The sequence below is a fragment of the Drosophila serrata genome, unplaced genomic scaffold (assembly GCF_035046125.1).
Source record: "Drosophila serrata isolate PLE 108 unplaced genomic scaffold, ASM3504612v1 contig_273, whole genome shotgun sequence".
In the NCBI taxonomy this organism is placed as follows: domain Eukaryota; kingdom Metazoa; phylum Arthropoda; class Insecta; order Diptera; family Drosophilidae; genus Drosophila; species Drosophila serrata.
Genome location: NW_028257171.1, coordinates 1,253,829 through 1,274,808, shown reverse-complemented (window position 1 = coordinate 1,274,808; position 20,980 = coordinate 1,253,829). Strand labels below are relative to the sequence as shown.

General features: G+C 35.5%; 1 protein-coding gene across 1 annotated transcript; it reads left to right on the top strand.

Annotated features, from left to right (window-relative positions):
- Positions 1-460: 460 nt before the first annotated feature.
- emc (Basic helix-loop-helix domain-containing extra-macrochaetae) lies at positions 461-5,818 on the top strand. Its single transcript, XM_020951988.2, has 2 exons — positions 461-1,465; positions 4,486-5,818. The coding sequence occupies exons 1-2, from the start codon at positions 875-877 to the stop codon at positions 4,513-4,515; spliced, it is 621 nt and encodes a 206-aa protein (XP_020807647.2). The 5' UTR covers positions 461-874; the 3' UTR covers positions 4,516-5,818.
- Positions 5,819-20,980: the final 15,162 nt, after the last annotated feature.

The window sequence follows — 20,980 nt, the reverse complement described above, 5'->3', positions numbered from 1 at the left end:
TTTGTACTTAATTTTCATAAATAAACTAATTTTGTACTTTTATTTCATCATAAGTTGAAATATTCCTGAAGTTCTACATTATTTTGTAGCCTTCTTCAAAGTCTCCATTTTCTTTTCTACAAGAACTGGATCCTCTTTGCATAAAGTGATAGGGGAACCTTTAAAGATATCCAAATTTACCCTTTTGGGCTTTGGGTTTATCAAACAATGTGTTTGTGTTCCACATTCAACTAAACTCTACATTTCCCCTCCAAAATTGAGGTTTTACAATCCAGCCACAAGTGCATGTAGGTTTCTCTCCGTAGTACCACTCTCCAGCTTCGGCTGCTCTCCACAGTACCACTCTCCAGCTTCAGCTGGTCTCCATAGTAGCTGCTCTGCATGGCATCTCTCCACAGCAGAGCCGTTCGCTCTCTCTCCTTATTTACTCTCCACATCCCTCTCGCACTCGCACTCGCGCACACTTCGGGTCTGCTTGCGCTCTCGGAGACTCCGCCTCTCGGGCGCTCTTCGTGCGGCTATATAAAGCGACGCTGCTCGCTCGCAGCACCTCATTCGTGCGCCAAATTTTCCGACAGCAACACAACAAAGAGTAAAAAAGCGAAATTAATGTCAGAAAATATATAAATCGCAAGAATCGAATAACACGCTGGATTAAAGTGTTCTAACAACTGCAACAAGTGCATACAGTGAAAAGTGATTAAAAAATCGAAATAAAACAAACGCAACTCGCAGAGATATACCAAAAATATAAAGATTTAATTTCTTTTACTAATAAACTAAATAAAAAACTAAAAACCTCGCAAGTAACCGGTACGACCGTGTAACAACCGCCAAGATTCTACTCAAGGAGCGTAAAGCAATCATCTCGAGAATGAAGTCGTTGACGGCCGTTTGCCAGACGACGACAGGTGCCTCCGGCATGCCGGCCTTGAGCGCCAATAGTGGGCGCATTTCGCGCCACCCACCGCATCGCGGCGACGGCGAAAATGCCGAGATGAAGATGTATCTCTCCAAGCTGAAGGATCTCGTCCCGTTCATGCCCAAGAACCGCAAACTCTCCAAGCTGGAGATCATCCAGCATGTCATCGATTACATCTGCGATCTCCAAACGGAACTGGAGACGCATCCCGAAATGGGCAACTTTGATGCGGCGGCCGCTTTGACGGCGGTCAATGGTCTCCACGACGACGAGGACACCGACATGGAGGATGCGGATGCGGATGCGGATGCGGATGCAGAGACCACCTCCGAGGCGGATGTGCTTGCACAGCGTCTAAGCGCCGAACAGCAGGCAAAAGTATCTAGTCCCGCCGCCCGTCTCCCGCTCAGCGATCGCCAAACGCCCAACACGCTCCTCGTGGCGCCCGCTCATCAGCAGCAGCAGCAGCAGCAGCAACAGCAACAACTGCAACAGCAGCAGCAGCAATCACAGCAGCAGCAAATGTCCAACAGTTTAGCAACGGTAAGTTAACAAATCAAAATAAAAGAAAAATATAAGAAAGAATGGGAAAATAGGAGAAATAATAGGGAAACTATATTCAAAAAGTGTTAAAATTTGAAATAATTGAGAGGGAAAATAATAGCTAAATATATAAGATATATAGACAATTAGATAAATGGGAAGAAAATTAAAAGTAAAATAATATTGGGTATAAAGAGCAATTAGAGAGTAAAATCCTTAGGAAAACTAGCAAAATCTGACGCACATATTTGAATTAACAGAAATTCTACTAAAGAAAAATATATAAAATTGAAAATGTGTTAAAAAGCAATTTATTATTAAAGTTAAAGTTAAACTTTTGGTTTGGATATATTTTCTATTTTTAAAAGTAATTTTTCTTTAAAGTTATTGTTCTTTTTATTTGAATTACTTTCTATAAATTCTTCTTTTAAATAGAACCTTAAACAATCAATAATTATCTTATTAATAAAAAAATTTAAAGTCTATAACTATAAAGTGATAAGTAAACTTTTTATAAAGTGATAAATGATTTGTTGGCTGTATTTCAAAGAATATTTCATCTTTAAATATTCAATTTATTGTATTTACAAGAATTTTAATCTTTAAAAAAATTTAAAAGTAATTTCATTTGAATAAGATTTAAATATAAAGAGTATAAAGGCTTTTTCTAGTTAAAAGTTATTAGTTTTGTATACAATTTATAAAGAAAATATGCTGAGAAAATAAAGATAAGAAAATGTACCAGAATTTTAAAAGGGTTTCCCTGCTGACCACAGTTTTATTTATTATTTTTTTTTGTTTTATTTTCCTCTCTTATCGAATCCCATTATTTTGACCGCAATTGTTTTTATTTTGGCATTTATTTGCAATGCAAATTGCCGAAGGAGACAAAACAATTGAGTGTCAAAGTTGTTTTTGTTTTATTTTTCTTTTTTTTTTGGCTTTACTTTTATTGTTGTTCTCGAAGTGACCTCATTCATAAGGCAATTGACAAAATGTTTTAGCGAGTGTGTGTGTGTGACGATTTAAAGGACGAATTTGTTACCTCGGGAAAAACAATTTTCTTTACTTTCTGTGACAATAAATCTGAGACATTTCGCTTTTATAGAAGGCATTTCACAGAGACATTTTCAGTACCATCTATATGTCTATCTCTGTCTGTCTGTCTGTCTGTCTCACTGTCTTTCCGTCCGTTTCGTATGTATTTGCGGTTGTTGTCGCCATTGGTTTCTTTCTTTTGTGTTTTCTGTCTTGCCTATACGTAGCTGTTAATTTTTTTTTTGCTCTCGCGGCCTTTTTCTGTTGTTGTTGTTGTTGGTGTTGTTGTGATGTGTTTTAAATGAACACCTGCAGATACTTAAATTTATTTCACACAAACACACACACGCACATTCGAGCTTGAAAAGCGGAATTTGAAATTGGGGAATCATCAGTCTCTCTTTCTCTCTCCTCTACATCTTGATATTTTTACGTATTTTTATTATTAATTTTTATTTTCGTCTTTTTTTGAGTTTTGGCTTACTTCATTAGCGCAGCTTCTTTGCTTCTTTATTTTTTTGATTTTTTCTTGTTATTAATGATGCTGGCGAAAAAAAAATCTGTTTAAAAGTCAAGAAAACAGGTTGAGTGTTGGTCAAAAAAGGTTTTTTTTAGTGTTTTATTTTCTTAACTGGGTGGCCCCGGCGGCAAGTGTTATTAATATATTTTTTTACGGTCTTCTTTTATTGTTAATGTTGATTAATTGCACGGGGTTGAGTTAAACGTTAAAAGATCTATTGATTTAAAGTAAAAGTAAAGGTAATTTGCAAAGTCCTAATAATATATAACTTATTAAAGAAAAGAAGTTAAAATTTCTTCATGATCTAAATATTTATATTGCCTTCTCTTTTTAACTTTATTTTGGAGACTTCTCTCCCTTCTCTGTCTCCAGCTGTGCGTAATAATTTCCCTTTTGGTGTTGTTTTTGTTGCAAAACATCTGCAACCTACACGCCCCATTTTTGTTGTTGTTGTTGTGTGTTTGATGTGTCACCACCAACAACAACAACAACAACAGCAACAATCTCAGAATTCTTTCGAAAACACGCACACACATACACGCACACATGGGGGCTTTCAGAAAACTGTAAAAAGAAATGCACGTGTTCAAAATGTTCTCTCTGTGGGCTGTTTTCTGTTGTTTTTGCTGTTTCTTTTCCTCTTTTTTTTTTGTGTTTTGTATTTTGTATTTTCGCGCAGCTGTGCGCCAGTCGCCAGTCGGTCGTCGCTTTCTACATTGTATACTCCCCTTAACGGATCCTGCCCCCCCCCCCCTATGAGCTCCAACCCAGCACCAGCACCCCCTCGCAGTAAGAGTAAGAGAGAAAGAGAGAGAAAGAGCAGAAAGAGGAGAAGACGAGAGCACAGAATGAACACTTGAAGAAAAAGTTGGGTAGTAGAAAATAGAAGGGATTCATGAGGAATTTTATAAAAAATGTAAAGAAATTCTTTCTGAGATTTTAAAAAAGGTATTATTATTATTTAAAAAGTAAATTAGGAAATATATATTTTTATATGGATTTATGAGGGAATTACTTAATTTGAAAGAACTTTTCTTAAGAATTTTAAATTATATTTAAATTATTCATGTAGTAAATCATGAAATATATTTTTTGAATTTGAAAATAATGTAATTTAATATAGCAAGTATTTTGCCCCACTTAAAGTTTATATTTCCAAATACATTCAATATATTTTTTCAAGTGTTCAAGAGACGAACAAAAAAAAGTCTCCTCTCAGTGACAGATCGTTTGATTTTCTTGGCGCCTCTTTATTGCCCCCTTCCCCTTTTCTCAGCTCACCCAAAAAAAAAGCGAAATAAATATAATAAAAAAATAGCAAACAGGGAATTAATTGATAACATAGAATGGCGAAATAAATATACACATAAATATAGCTAATAAACAAATTACTTTTGTATGCCAATAATAATCGTATAATAAATACTAATTTGAAATTTCCCTATTTTCTCTCTCTTTCTAGCCAGCGGAGAAGGACAGCAGGCAGTCGTAAGCTGTGGGGAGAACCTATGGAACCTATATAAACTTATTAACTAAATGCATAATTAAAGTACAGTCAACTCCACTCGCAAACCTTCGTGTGAAGATCTCCGCATAAAATAAATATATATTAAAAACTCTCAAGAAGAACCACAAACTACATAAAAAGCCGGGGCTCAGAACTCTCTTTCAACTCTCTCCCTTAATTCTCTTAATTTGAGATTTAAATAAGTTTAAGAAGAGAGCTCGGCTCAAGCATTTCACACACACAAACACATTGAAAGAGTTTAGTTTAAACATTTAACAACACACAAACACCTAGCATTAGAGCATCGTAAGCAAGTAAACATAATAATTAATAATATTAAACATTAACTAGGATGGCGCTTAAGAATGAATGAAGAGAAAACTTGGCAAAGCTTTAAACAATTTAATTTTTCCTTTTTTAAACGCTTGAAATTAATCGAAGCATATATAATTTTGTTTTCCTAATTTTAGTTTTGTTTTGGTTTAAACAACGCAAAAAAATATAATAATATATATGTTACTAATGCAAAGCAAAAACAACACACAGAGATCAGCAATAAAAAAAGCATACAAAAATATAACAAAATGGGAATTATATATTTAATTCGATTTTTGTATTATGATTTCTCTCTCTCCCAACGATTTTCCTATTAATTTTAAACAAATCAAGATTTTTCCTATTATTAATTAGCCAGCAGCCAATAAATAACAAAAAACAAAACAAAACAAGAACCAACTCAGCACACACATTCAAATTCATTAATTTATATCGATTTACGTTTTAGTGTTTAAGTTGAGAAAGTTAATTTCCAGGCACTAATTTTCACACACACAAAAACACACATGCAAACCTCATTTTGTAGTTTTTCCGGATCGTTTTCCTCTCTTTTTTTTAACGAATAATTCATAATAATATATAAACTAAAAAAAAGCCTATAAATATATATATATAAATATATGTTCTGTGATCTGTAGCATACTTTGTACAAAGTGTTTTTTTAGAGCATAATTATGCGATTTTTTAATTATGATTTGATGAAGATCCGCTAACGAAATCGAAAGCAAACAATTCTGATTAAAATTATATAATTTTTGTTCTCATTTCGATGGAAGAAGAAAACCTCTATCATGATGTAAAAAAAAACAAACTGAAAAAGAAAACATTTGATGATGATGCGAAAAAAATATATATCTAAAAAAAAAGAAGAAAAAGAAAATAAAACAACAAACAATTAGCTCTTAATAAATTGCAAAAATTAAAAAATATTAAAAAATTTAAATACAACAAATGCATTTTTACTGCCAAATGGGGGAAATCAAAACTTAACAACTTTTGATTATTTTCTTGCCAATTTAAAATAAAAATAAAGACTACAAAAATATATATATTAATATATAATTTACCTGTCTTACCTTTAATTAAATTACTTGAAATGAGAAAACATTCCAGAAACTCGTAGGAAACTACCTGAAGACGAGTAGCTAGGTGGAGGTGGGAAAATTCGGCTTTGGGAAACCATATTTCCCATGCAAACAAGTGCAACGAATTACCAGAACAATGCCGGTGGATGAAAATGCTCGTTTTCCATGGGCGAGCGAGTTTTCTCACGCGCAGCTCACCTCAGCCCAGCCCAGGGCAGCCGTCTTTGTCATTAGGGGTTTTCCCAGCCAAACAAATAAAACAGTTCAGGTAAAATTGCCCAAAGGGTCCGCTCTCTTAACTGCTGCACGTGTGCGAATTACAAACAGTACAGAGACTTTTCCGTTGAGAGAAAATTTCCAACTATTTTTCCTTTTATTTTTCCGTTTAGTTTTTCTTGGGCGACAGTTGACCGCTTCTTGGGTGTGGATTTAGTTTTGGTTTTTCCCGCAGCTGCTTCCCGTTTAAAGTCCTCCCACACCGCTTTTCCTTCTCGTTTCTTCTATAGTTTTCCACGCTTTCCAGCTATCTGAGCAGGCTGCCTATTAGCGTTAATGATTGCGACTACAATGCAATGACCAATTGGCAATTGCGACTATAAAGTCTAGGCTTGGATCTCGGGGCAACCCGGTGCCAGGCCGCCCCATTCAAATGTCAATTCAGATCGGAGACCCCAGCGGGAAAAACACACACAGGAAAATATATATGCATTTTCTATAGTCACCACAAGATTTCTCTACAAATCTGAAATGCTCTATATAGTTTAAAACGAAGAAAATGATTTAACAAGGGGTTTAAGATATAATATTTGTATAATTAATAAGGGGTAAATTATTCAAAAGGGATTAGTTTACTTGAAGTTACAGAAAATCAGGTTTAACTTGGCAAAAAGCTGGATTGAAAACTATAATAGTTTCTTAAATGAATGTTATGAAAATAGTTTGGAAATATTTTAAACTTGTAGGAAAAAATATAAAAATAATGAAATGCTTTTTAACTTCTTTACAATTCACATAACTATCTTTCGAAATACTTAATAATACCTAACCTATTGAAAAATCAAACAAAAAATCTGCCAAAGGAATTTAGGTCAATAAATATCAGTCTTTAACTTGGAAAAACGCTGGAGTAAAAATTATTAAAGTTTATTAAATGAAGATTATGGAAATAGGTTTAAAATTCTTTTAACTTTGAGGAAATAATAATGCAAAGAATAAAATCTAAGTATAAATACCTTTAAGCTGTTAGAAATTATTGTTGCTATCTTTAAAAAACTCCAAATAATTCCTCACCTACAAATAAATTAAATTTCCATAATTTAATAATTAAACCCAATCATATTTCTATAGTTTTAATAACTGCAAAATGCTTTCAAATATTTTAAAATTAAAACCAAGTTAAAGTAACCTTTTCAGCTTAGTAATATTTTAATTATTATACTCAACTTTTCAGCTTACAAATATTTTTATAATTAAACCCAAGTCAGAGTAACACTTCTAACCCAGACTCCATTATTAATTGAGCAATTATTTAATCACAATAAAAACTACCCATTCCATTTAGCATCAAGTTGAATTACAATTTTCTTGTTAGGGTATGCACTAAAGCTTAAGAAACATTAAAAAAATCACCAGCAAATGAGGGGAAAAACAGATAAAAGAGAAGGAAAACCCCCTCTGGCTAATGTTCACATGCATTGTTGGGGGGACAGTGCGTTTCATATATGTAACTTTATTCTGGGGGCCAATGATCTTTGATTCCAAGCAACTCTCTGTGGTATGCGCTAATTGTTTGAGGTTTTTCTGTTTTTTTTTTTTGGGGTTCGCATAGAGCCTTTTGGCCAGGTACAATTAGCGCGATCACCTTAAGTCTGTGACTTGGGGGGGGGGTTTTTCTCTCTGATTTTACGGGTTTTGTTTTTTTTTTGGGTGCGACTGTGCCGACGAGAAATCAGTGAAACTTGAATTACCATAAAAACTCGTGTAGCAGTCAACAGCTGCGGGAAAACTGTGTGCGAGATTGCGAATGCCGTCGCCTCGTCGCCTCAGCCTTCCCAATGGCCGTGCCGGAAAATTTTGACATAATAATTGTCAAGCTGACATTTCCAACCACGCAGCTGACAGCTGAGCCAGCCGGGGCTCCCGATCGTCCCGATCGTCCCGATCGGAGTCGGAGTGTTAAATGTAGCCGGGTCCTCCTTCATGGCTTTAACCCCCCTCTTGGGATTAGTGGGTGGATTAGGTTAGGGATTAACATGGTATATTCTATATTGAGTGGATTTTAGTGGTGGGAAAAATGGTATTGATATTATGGAACTCATATATCATATCATATCTTGAAATTTGAGTATTTTCTTTGGGTTTCTTGGTTATAGAAATTTTGTTTGAGGGTTTTGAAATTGGTTTTACGATGTCTAAACATTATACAACTATGGTTCTTAAGTTTTTAATTTGATTTTACATGTCTAAAACGTATTCCCCTATTATTCAGGCCTTAGTTCATTAGTAAAAGTACTTAAGTTTTTGGTTTTTGTTTTTCCTTAATAATGTGTTGAGCTTGAAATAACATAGTTTTCCAATGCCCAAGCACGTTCTGTCAATATTGGCAAAATTTGTGAGCTTTGTCAGTGATTGAGAGGCTTGAAAAAGTAAAGAGTTTAAATAAATAAACTTACAAATAGAGAGGAACTTCAAGTAAAATGCGCATTTCTTATAGTTTTCTATGAATTTTTATGTAGTTAATTATCATTCTTATGAATTTCACTTATATAAAGTACATTTATGGTAGTAATGAAATAATTAATGGTTTTATAAGTATATCTGTCTGTTAAGCTAATAAATTCTAAAAAGATTAATCCATAAGAAGTGTTAAATTAAGATTTAATTTAAGCATAGAATAGGTTTATATTTAAAATACAAAAGAAGAGGTTTATTTTGTAGTTAATTCCCTCTTCTTTTGTCTTTTAACTAAACCTGCTTAACTTCACCTGATCTCCACATGGTTAATTCCCAATTTACTTCAATATTTCAACTGAGTTTTTCCATTTACAAATCTCTGGTTATTATAGGGTTAATCCCCCTTGGCTCAACTCACTGTCTGAGTGAAAAAGTCACCGAAATGAAAGCTAAACCACAATCAAGCAGCAACTCCAACGACGACTTTGTCCGAGGTGCGCATAAAAATCGCATTTAATTGTGATTTTCACACGAAATACAATGCGCATGAGCAACTGGCGCCGCTGGTTAAGCTCCAAATGAGGAGCAGGGGGTGCGGTTTCCATAAAAAAAATCGACAAGGGGGGAAAAGAGAGGGTTTTTTTTTTTAATACTTGATGGCAATTTGTGTAACTAGCGGTAAAGCGTAACTACTAAGCAGGCGAGGTATATGTGTACACTCAGGTGCTCAGTGCTCAGAGCTGTCCGTTGGTGGTGGCTTTTGGGAAACACCTGCAAAACGCCAAACGCAAAACGCACCTGTTTCGCTAAACAAAAACTAAAACAAAGTCAGAGAGAAACACCAAACACACCAACGCCGCAGCGAAATAAAAGCAAAAACGCGGTGGGACACGGCTCAGCAACTTTCGTGGCAAAAGGAAGACAAGGGGTTAAGCCAGCAATGGTGGGAAAAAGAAGGGGGTTAAGGCTTGACTTTTGTGTAATTGAAGCAGCCATGTATGTGGCATGGTGGGGGAAAAACTGGGTGAGAGTTTCCCCCCCCCCCAATGCGAATTAGGAAATCGAAACCAAGTCAAAGTTGCAATTGAAGACGGAGGGGGAAAAGTTGACTTAACTTACATATGTAAATGTACAGTCAAGGGCATTAATTTAGAGCTTTTTAATCTATAATAAATTATATATTTAATGGGTTATATAACAAGTCATTGAGTAACTAAATCTGGAAATTAATCATATAATTTTCTTGTAGGAAAATATCTTTGAAATGCAGGAAATAAATCATATCTTTGAACATAATTATTTTATAGACTCTACCTGCATTTCCTTTTTAGCTCTATAAACTTCCTCTTTAACTTAATTTTTATTATTGCCAGGATATTTTTAAGGCCTTTGCTTGTTTTTAATCAACTAATATGATAGCCAGGTTTGTGATGGACTCCAGCTGGCGGGGATTGGGTCAGGTGCAGCAGCAGCAGCATTGTGAAGTCGAGTCGGAAGCTTAACTGGGAACCAAGGCTTTACCATCAGCTGGCGGAAGTTGGCCAGAAAGCGGCAAATGGTAATAGCAGCTGGCCAACAGGAGTGGAGTGTTTCAAGTAGGAGTTTGAAGTCATAGGTAGACTCAGGCCAAACCCGGCATTGATTTCAGCTGCGTCACCATCCATTGTGGGGTTGATGGTGGTGTGACTGCAATTGCAGTTCAGTGGCCGCCACATGTTGGCCTAATGACAGGCTCTGACTGCTAAGACTCAGCCTCAGTTGCGGTGGCTTTTTTCCCCCTTTTTTTTTGGCCAACAATGGCGATGACAATGGCCAAAAGTTGCCATGGAGGTGCGGCTGCAACAGCAGTTGCTGCTGATGTTGCTGTTGCTGCTGCAGTTGCTGCTGCTGCTGCTGTTGTTGCTGCTGTTGCTGCTGCTGCTGCTGCAGTTGCTGCTGCTGTTGCTGTTGCTGCTGCTGCTGCTGCTGCTGCTGCTGCTGCTGCTGCTGCTGCTGCTGCTGTTGCTGTTGCTGTTGCTGCTGCTGCTGCTGCTGTTGTTGCTGCTGCTGCTGTTGTTGCTGTTGCTGTTGTTGCTGATATTGCTGCTGATGTTGCTGTTGCTGTTGCTTTTGCTGCTGCTTTTGCTGCTGCTGCTGCTGTTGCTGTTGTTGCTGTCATTGCAATATCTGCTGACATTTGATCGAAAGACTGGCGCTGCCGCAGAAGCCATCGGGTCACAGGCCCCGCCATCGATGACGAACGGCGGCGAGTGTCAAGCTGTAAATTAAATAGAATTATGCACACAATACCTTATCGTCAATTGAATTGTTTTGTTATGCTGCCTCGAGGCTCTGACTAATGCGCCACCCGAGTTGCCGAGATTGATATGGAGAGGCGATGGAAGGGAACTGCACGAAATGCAACTGCAACTGCAACTGCAACTCTGCAGCAAGCATAGAGACCACCAGGCAGCAGCTGCAAAGTTAATAGAAAATGTTCTTGGTTTAATTTGAATTGGGAAATACTCTTTATTATACTAAAAATTTAAAAACAGAAATATTTATGGGCATAGTTATAAAGGAAATCGTTAAAACTTTGACTTATATCTTGTGAAATTAGACTTAGGTTAAATATTATTAATTAGGCAGTGGTTCTGAGAGTATAAAAAATAATAATAAATTTTACTTAAAAAGTTTGCCCAAAACTTGTTAAGTAATATATTTCATTAATTAGAAGGGTATATCTAAAGAGATATATAAACTAAATGAAAGATTCGCCCTAATAATTAAAGTAATATATCAATTTAAAGATTTTTTACCCTACTTTTATTTTACTAACTTTAATATTTGAGTATAAAATCTTGTACTAATATTAAAAATATTGGTAATACCCTTTTTAAAAGCTCATAAACAGAGTCCAAAAGCTGACATTGATAAATGCCATCCCACGCCTTAGTTGTGTTTCCACCAGCCGTAAAAAATAAACGTTAAAATAATAATAAAAAAAACTAAAATATATATATAAAATAAATAGTGAGCAAGCCTTGGCTCCTGCTGGTGCTGCTGCTGTTGGTTATTTCATTCATTTCCATTTCGTTTTGCTAATTGATTCATTGATCTTGGCGAGATATCACCTTCCCCTTCCCCCCCCTGGTGGACCAGAGCTTAACCTCCTCCTGTACCGATCCTGCTTCAGATCGTAACATAATTCTCTTGGCAGCTATATCCCCTTGGTCCGCAGTCGCATTCATTTGCACGCCTGTCCACTTGGCCGTCAATTGTGCACAAAGACATTATTAGCCGTCTAGGAATTCAATTCCATTTCCATTGTCGGCCTGGCCAACTGGCTTTTTCGAGGCTTTTCCAACTGGGGGCTTGGCCGGGTGTTTTTCTATCTATATATACATTTATATATATATTTTTGGTTGGATTTCTTTGGTGTTTTGTAGCTGCAATTTGTTAAATTGACAAAAACTTTTTGCGATAAACTTTGGCGCGTTATTAAATTCAATAAATTTCTGGTCTAGCTCCGCGGGCTGGTTTTAATCTCACTCCGAGATCAGCAAATACAAATGCTGTTTAAGATAAAAACGAAAAAATGTATATATATCGATTCACAGGTTAATTGCCAGTCAGGGGCGTGGCCATCAAGATATACTTACTTTATATATATATTCTGAAAGAGAGAACCCAAAAAGCGATCCTTATCTGTCGAATTAAATTTGCAATCAATGAAACTCAGCCAGCTTGTCAAAAATGCCACAAGTCTTGGGCCTCTTCCTCTATTGCCACAAAAGACCAAAAGGTTTGCCGACTCGCAAAGAGTTTAAGTTCGAGTTGCGACTTCGATTTCAACTTCAAAACTCTGGGCCCAACTTCCGTCGCACATTTGCCATTTGTCATTCCATGTCAGCGGATTGGAGCTCTTGCGGCCCAAAAAGATGCCCAAAAATGGCGATGAAGGAACAGACTTGGCATATAATTTACGATTATGTTCAAAGAGGGGGTGCACTATAAGAAATGTGGGTTCTATGGGTTTTAGGAGGGGTTTTATTAAGTATAAGGAAATGGATTTAATTTTTACTTTTACTTGGTACTATAATTTTAAGTGATATGTACCATAATATGTACATTTCTAAAGGTTTCTTACTTAATATTTGGGAATTTAAAGCTTAAATTCTTACAGAACCATTATTCTTTGAAAGGAAATAATATATATTTATTTCAATATAAGATTTGTGGTTTCAAAGTTGTTTTTTTTTAACAAGAATTTAAGTTAATTTAAAGCATGAATACTTACAGAACCTTTAGTCTTTAAAGGAAAAATATAATGTATATATTTTAATATTACATTTTTAAAACAAATAATTTTAGTATTTAGAAGCCATATTTGTAAGAATGGTTGCTCTGTTTTTATTTATAATATTTATGCATACAAAATCTCTTTTTTCAGCTTCTAAATGGAACGAAAGGGAGCATTACTACATTCGCAAAGTTAAATAAATAATTTTTAAATATCTACACATAAGGTAAGTGTGTTTAATTAATTTCAAAAAATACTTAAAACATACTATTATTTAATCTCTTTGTTATTTAATACCCCAATGCTTTTATTCCTTCAAAAATGTCTTGAAAAATAACTAACTTCGTAAAAATACTCCCAAAAACTTTTCTAATTTCGCTTGAAAAAGAAGCTTTTAAATCACATAAAATATCTTTTAAGATTGACCATCAAATACAAAACTTTTCCATATATATAAACCCAATTTTCTAATATTTTCCCATACCATTTTCCATGAATTTTTTCCAAGTGCATGGCACTGACTCTGAGTCTTGATTTAGGTTGCCGCCAGGCCAAAACTTATGGAGCCATTGATGGACGCACTTAGTCGGCAAAGACTTCAAAATTTACGTTGACATTCAGTTAAGTAAACTCCCCCTTCCCCTCCGCCGCCATTAACCCCTGACTGCCTAATTATTTTATATGGCAGTTGCAGTTACACACACACCAAACACACACACACATCATACACACGATAAGCACTCCTTGGAAAAACTGCATTGACGTTGGCGTTGCGGCGCCGTTTGCTGTCGATAGATGGAAATTTGTTTGCCATAAATATTATTTTTCACGCGTTTTGCCGCGGTAGCTGCCAAAATGTGTGTGGTGTGTGTGTGTATGGAGTGTGTGTAGAGTGTGTGTGTGTGGTGTGTGGAGATGCCGCCAACGCCTCCAAGTCCGGGGGTTTGGGTTTTTGGGGCTTTAGCATCGGCTTTCAGCCAACGCCAACTTTGGTGGTGGCATCTTTTATTTTGCATTTTGGCAACTTTGTTGTCAACACCGCAACGCCTGCGTCAAGTTTTTGCATAAATATTTGCATTTGCTTATTGATTTTTTGACATTTTATTTGAACATTTTGAGACTTTTGATTGGTACCGGGAATTTTTTATATACATTTTCTATTTTGGGAAAGATTTTAATTGGTAAAGGAAGAGTGAATGGGAAAGAAATATTAATATAATATTCATTAAATAACTTTAATAATTATTAAACCATTAATAAAATGTACATCAAATTCTCAAATTCTTTTTAAAAAATATCTTAAAACCTTGAAATCATATTATACCCTTTTAAGGTTATTCTAATTATATTAAGAAGCTTAAAACAATGTGAAGGAATCATTTTCGACCCTATAAATCATAAATATTCTTGATCAGCATCGACAGACGAATCGATCTAGGGTATCTGGAACAAAATAAATTTTAAAAAAATATTCGAAAATTACAAAAAAAGATAATGGGTTGCATCGTCAGAATTTTCAAAAATTCTAATTTTTTTAAATTTCAAATTTCAGGATGCAGGTTTGTTAGCGCTATAAAAACTATCACAAAACAGCTTACCGAATTAAAATTAATAAATTGTTGGCCTATTTATGAGATTTTAAAACTTTGATTTGTTGGAAAGAAGTGTCATATAAAAATATCGTTAATTATTGATTAAAAAAATACGAGTCTTTGGACAAGAAAGAAATAATGAATAATGAAAACGAACTAAGGGAGCTAAATAAAATATCATTTTTCTCTATTTACCAAAAGAGAAACTCAATTGACGCAATTTTCTTATAAAAACCAGAGAAATACCTACCTTTTTTTGTAAACATTTTTTCCGCCAGTCTTTGACTTTCCCTCCATTTCCTTCAATTTCCTGCTGCCAAATGGCTGTCTATCAGCCATCTCAACCTTGTCTAATTAACGCTTCAACGCCATACAAGAGGCAGCGGCAAATCTCAAAAAGAAATCCGAAAAACCGAATGAACACCTTTTGCGAATCTCCAAAGCCCAATTCAAATCTTGGCTCATAATCGCAAAGCAAAAATCTCATTAACGCAAGAACCGGCAAAATGTAAGAAGGCCCAGAGAGCTTGGCCAATTAATAAAGAAGCGTGAAATTGAATTTCTTTTGCGCAAACTTCACACCCCAAAAAGATTCTGTTGGCAAAATCTAAAATCTTTTTCTCCAGCGGCATCGAAAAAACTGCCAAAAGTAACACACATCGAAAACTAAGGGAGAAGGTACTATATATAAATGCAGGTGTGGCTCAGCCTGGACTTCGGCTATTAAAACTCAATCTGAAATTCAAATCGTAATATAAGGCCACCACTTTTTCGAAAGAAAAAACCCAAAACAAAAGACCAGCGACAAAGGAAGATCGAAAAACCCAAAAAACTATTCACACAGAAAACAGAATCTGCAGAAGAGACCTGCAAAAAGGGCAAAAAAGAATGTCTTCTGGCGCATTTTGGTCAGAAAAACCGAATCGAGAATGGTTTTGGTCATCCGTCCAGGGCTATCTCAGCATTTGATCTGCAAAAGGTTTCTTTTTGCTTTTGCTTTGGTTATACTGTCTGCAAAAATCTGGCTTACACCTGGAAAAATGAAGCCCAAGAAATTATTTAGAAATATTTAAAAACAAAGAGAAAATGTAGGTGATAGAAGAAGGTGTCTTAGAAGAATGATCTTGCTTCTCAGGCTAAGGTTTTCTATCTTTCTAAGAGTGAAACTGTATTTAAATCTTAGTATATTTTAAACTATATTTATTTAACTATATAATACATTAATTTTTTGCTTTTTTTAGAGAAGATTCTTTCAAAAACCCCTTTTCTTCCAAGTGCACTTTGGTTTCTTCAGCTGATCTTAGCCCAACTCTTTAGTCTTCAAGACTGAATATGAGTCTCGGTGTTCTTCTGCCAGGAATTCTTTCAATTCATTTGCTTTCTGCCGGGTTTCTTTACTCTCCAACCTCTCCATATATATATATTTTTGTTGTATTTTTTTTTTGGCAAAAAAAGGATCCTTTGGGTCCAAACGCGCGGCGCATTTCAATGCTGCACGTGTGCAGGCCAAAAAGCGAACCTTCTTCTGGGATTTTTTTTGTTATATTTTTGCCATCGGTTCCCCTTGAGAGGGTCTGCCTTTTGAGCCGAGATTGAAATTTCTTGAACACCGGCGTGGCATAACTCCTCTTCTTTTTTTTTGTATTTTTTGTTGGTTTTTTGGGTTCGACTGCGCTTCCTTTTGACGATGACGACTTTTATTAATATTTTGGGGATTGGTTTTGAGCTTGGGGCCTTCGTTTTTGTGTGCAAGACTCTGGGAACTGAGAAAAAGAGTATTGGAACAAAGCCTTGGGTTTCTTGGAATCGCTTTTTTTTTGTGATAAGCCTTAACGCTCTCCAAGGATTCGATGTTGTGTATTCTCCATAAAAACGTTTAAGAAAATGCAAGTGATTAGGGGTTCAATTTTAGAAGAATTATATAAAGAAATTATATATTTTCTGGGGAATATGTTATTCAAAGAATTATATCAAGGTTGGCAAAAACTAGAAGACATTGTTTCTGTCTTCTTTTAAGAATATTCCTAATATATGTAACTATTTATGTCACGCTCTTAGAATATCATTTTTAAAGGGTCAATTAATATTGCAATTTTATCTAAAATATTTTTTCATATATTTATATTCTAAAACTGTATTTAAAATATAAATAAAATCCGAACTTGGCAGGTAATTTCCCCCTTCCGATCTCCTTCTTAAATCAATCCCAAAATTTCTTATTTATTTCTTGAGCTCCAAGGTTTGGAGATTATTTCACCAAAGAGTAAAGGTATCAAAGGGGCTACCTTTGAGTATTTTGAAGACAAATCATGCCCCTTGGTTGCCTTTTTGAACGCTTTGTGTGGCTTTGTCTTGCGGTTGGCCAACTCGGCTCCATGGTTCCATGGATTTTTTTTGGTTTGGGCTGCAATTCATTCGCGAATTTGGCCTAAAGGCATTTTCATCTCACTGCTGGGTAAGGTTGCTCTCGGTTCAGCGGCAGTCTTCTGGCCCAAAAATTAAGTTATAATTTTTGGGATATGCCAATGCTGGGTGGTCGTTATTTGCATTTAAATTGCAAACAAATCATCGCAAAACCTTTGATTTATGGTGGAAAGTCGCTTGCCTCAATTAAAAAAAAAAGAATGCCGAAAAACCGCAAAGATCGATGGTAGGATGATGATGCTGATGCTGCGGATGATGATTATTTTGATTATGAATAATATTAGGGAAATAGTGCACTTGGGGAAAAATAAGTCATTATAATAGCTTTGATTTTAAATTATAATAAAGCTAAAGAAGTTATTGGAAATATTTTAAATTAATTAAGAAAATTAGGCTTCTGGAAATGTGGATAAATTTTAGGTATGCAAAGTACTCTATAGTTTATGATTAAATTAAGCAGCTTTCCTAGCTTTTAATCTCTTAATGTTTGTAAATTTAATTATCCATAATATTTTCTTATTTTCTGAATATATTTTCATTGCAAATTTTGGAATTTTTTTGATTTTCCGAGTGTATTAATGATCGGTCTGATGCCATTGCGTAGGCAGTGGAACGGTAGCCATGCAGATCGTCAACCGGCAGCCGTTCCCAGATGACAGCGTCGGCAGCTACTCGTACTTATCGCTTTTTTCAATATTTTTTTCTCCCTCTTTGTGAATTTTTCATTTTGTTTAACGTTTTTTACGAAAGCCGGAAAATGAGGTGCGTCTGCAGATAAAGAAACCCGCCGCAGTCGCTGCCGGAGACCTCTCTGTCTGCCTTTGAGCTGAAAGAATGCCAGACAATTCATAAAACCATGAGGCCACAAAGCAGAAGAAATAAACCCAAAAAAAAAGGCGAGAGAGGTGAAACCATTCTTTGGCAGCCACTTGGCAACGAACGTCACGTACCGGCGGCATCATTAGCCAAACCGCCAGGTCTCAGTCTCGGTCTTGGTCTAAGTCTCAATCCCAATCCCAATCCCAGATGGAGACAGAGTCGCAAACTCAGCGGCTTTGAAAAGTGAGTGCACAGAGGAAAATATTCTACGTATAATTTCCTTTACTTCTGCAATTTATCTAGGATTTAAAATAGGTCAGAAAAATATTTAGTAAATTTATTATAGTCTCAAACCTTATACCAAATATTCTAGGGAGTTTTTCTATTACTTTTGGGATTTTTCTGGGATTGAAAATAGCTCAGAAAAATATTTATAAATTTAAAGGTCCGAAAAATATTTAATAAATTTATTATAGTCTCAAACCCTTTCAGAAATATTCCAAGGTTTTTTTCTGTTACTTCTAGGATTAAAAATGGGTCAGAAAAATATTTATAAAATTTATTTTAGTTAGGTATTTATATTTTAAATAAATTAATAGTATAAGAAATGTATCTACATTAAAGACAACAATTTCAGAAAAATCTGTATTAAGTTAAATCTTAATTAAAGGCTATAAATCACCAGTTATGCTTAAAGATATATGTATAAGAAATTCCATGATTCCTCCACAGAGGAAACTATTCCTGAGATTTCGGAGAGTTTTTGTACTTCAAGGATTTTTTTTAAATTAAAACTAGGTCAAAAAATATTTATTAAATTTATTTTAGGTAGGTAAATATATTTTAAAAAAATTAACAATTCAAGAAATGTATCTTAATCAAAGAAAATCATTTCAAAAGTATTTTTATTAGGTTAAAGTTCAACTAAAGTCTCTAAATCACCAGCTTTTTCTTCAAGATATATTAGAAATTCCTTAAAAGTATATCACTTAATTATTTCTACACAATTTCCTATATTTCTTTGATTATTTCTCCCTGTGTTCGAACTTATTTGTTGCTGTTTGCCGGCAGCCTTTCCATTTTCCCACTCACTTTGCCAGTGTGCAACTTTTGCTTGCCACTCATTAATCCCAAGACCATAGACTCCGTAGCTCCATAGCTCCGACACCAAGTAGCACCGATTCCGATTCAGATTCAGATTCAAATTCCATATCCCTCACTCAGCTGCACCTAGTTTTCAGCGCTTTTGTTTGCCGCGCACACCTGAGAGGAAATGCGTAACAACAAAACACACACAGCACACACAGCACACAGCTGGCGATGTAATTTCCACGAAATTAGTGGCCCCTAAAGGAAAATACTTTTGTTATTACTGAGATGAGATTTTTGTCCACCACGCTGGAGGTCATCAGCTCACACGTTGCACAAGAAAAAAAACTATATGGTGCGGGTGTTTAGGGTTATAAATAATGTGGAAACCCCTCTTGAAAGAGAGGCTCGAGAATGAATCCATTGTCTTGCATTCAAGTGGAATTTCCCGCATCTTTTAATTGTTCCATAATTAATGTGGGAAAAAATACTGTGATGGTAGAAATCTCTTCACCGCTGATTGAGACATAGCATATACTATATAGAGTAGGGAGATCCAGGGGCCATACGCTATATGTCGAAACTGTCAGCGGAGATTGAAGAACACTCTTGAGAGACAGATCTCCGCGGTTGGATTTTTGCAGATGTGACGAGCAGTGAAATGCAGCTCAAGTGGCACAAGATTGAACTCTAAAGAAAAGATGCAGAAGATCTCAGATCTGAATGATCTACTCAATTGCCACGACTTGAAGTAGAAAGCTTCTTTAATTGTTTGGAGAACTATTTACTGTGGATTTAGGGGGAAAGAAAGCAATTGATATGAAGTCAAAGTATTTGAAATGGAATTAAGAAGTGGGTTTTGCTCTACAATATAAAATATTCAATATAATTATATGTACTTAGAAACTCAAGATATATTTGTTTAAGGTTGCTTAGATTAAGTATTTAAATTTTTAGTCTAAGCTTATTTCGGGTTCTATATTTAAGTTTCATATAGTCAGGATCTGTTATTTAAAACAATTTATAAAGATATGTCACATTTTCTTCTATATTTTAAAAAGGATAAATGGTATTGTTTTATAAGCACTTTATTTCTTCCTGCTTAGAAATAATTAACCAATTTAGAACCTAAAAGAAGACAGCTCTTTAATAATAATTATTAATCATTAGGAGTCAAAATTACCCTACAGCACCTGTTCCTTTGTATTTACTCTTACATTTCCTTCCTTCCTGTAATATATAAAGAAAATATATACCTAAAATCCTTCCCTCAAAAGCGGAAGTCTATAATCGGATTAAAAATCAGTTTTGAACTACATTCGGCTTCACTTTCCCTCAAAAAAGAGTAATCCGATGGGAAACAGTCAGCAAGAAGATGAAATAATGACTACTCTTGTATCCTAATTATTGTTTTCTTTAAACCAAAAAAAAAGCAAATAAACGATTAAAATATATCAGCAGGTAATATACTCCCTGCTTAAAATGCAGCAACAAATCCAGTTCCTTTCATCATTATTTTGCCTTCAAAAAAACACACCCAAACCGAGATGATGATTACTCATTCGGTTGATTTTTGAGGGGAGCAGCAAAATTAGCCTCTGACAACTCAATTGGACATCTGCAGGCTGCTGGAAGAGATCTTACCAAGATCCGGAATGGTATCAACCAAAAAAAAAAAAAACAAACGCTTTTGGACCACACCCATTGAGTAATCCGCTAACAGAAATCTGCCGGTGCCCGGGCTCAGTCATTTGGCACATTTAATCCACGCGTCAGCGAGCAACGCGGCACCGGGGAAAATGTTTGTGCATAGTTTAGGCCAGATAAATCTCAAGTTAAATGGCCAAAAGTCAAAATAAATTAAGCCCACATGCGACACACACACACACACACACACAACAAATGCCGAAAAGAAATAGAAAAGAGTTCGAAGCCAGCAGGCGACAGGCAGTCACCACAAACGTTGTCACACCCTTCTTCTGGCCATTCCATTCTCACCCGTACCCGTACCCGTACCCGTACTCGAACGTTGTTGGATCCCGGCTCCAGGTTGGAGTTTCAACTTGGAACTCCAGCTTGGAGCTCCAGCTTGGAGCCAGCGACGCCCACATGCAGATGCATTCGCTCCGAAGACAATGGGCACGGCCACA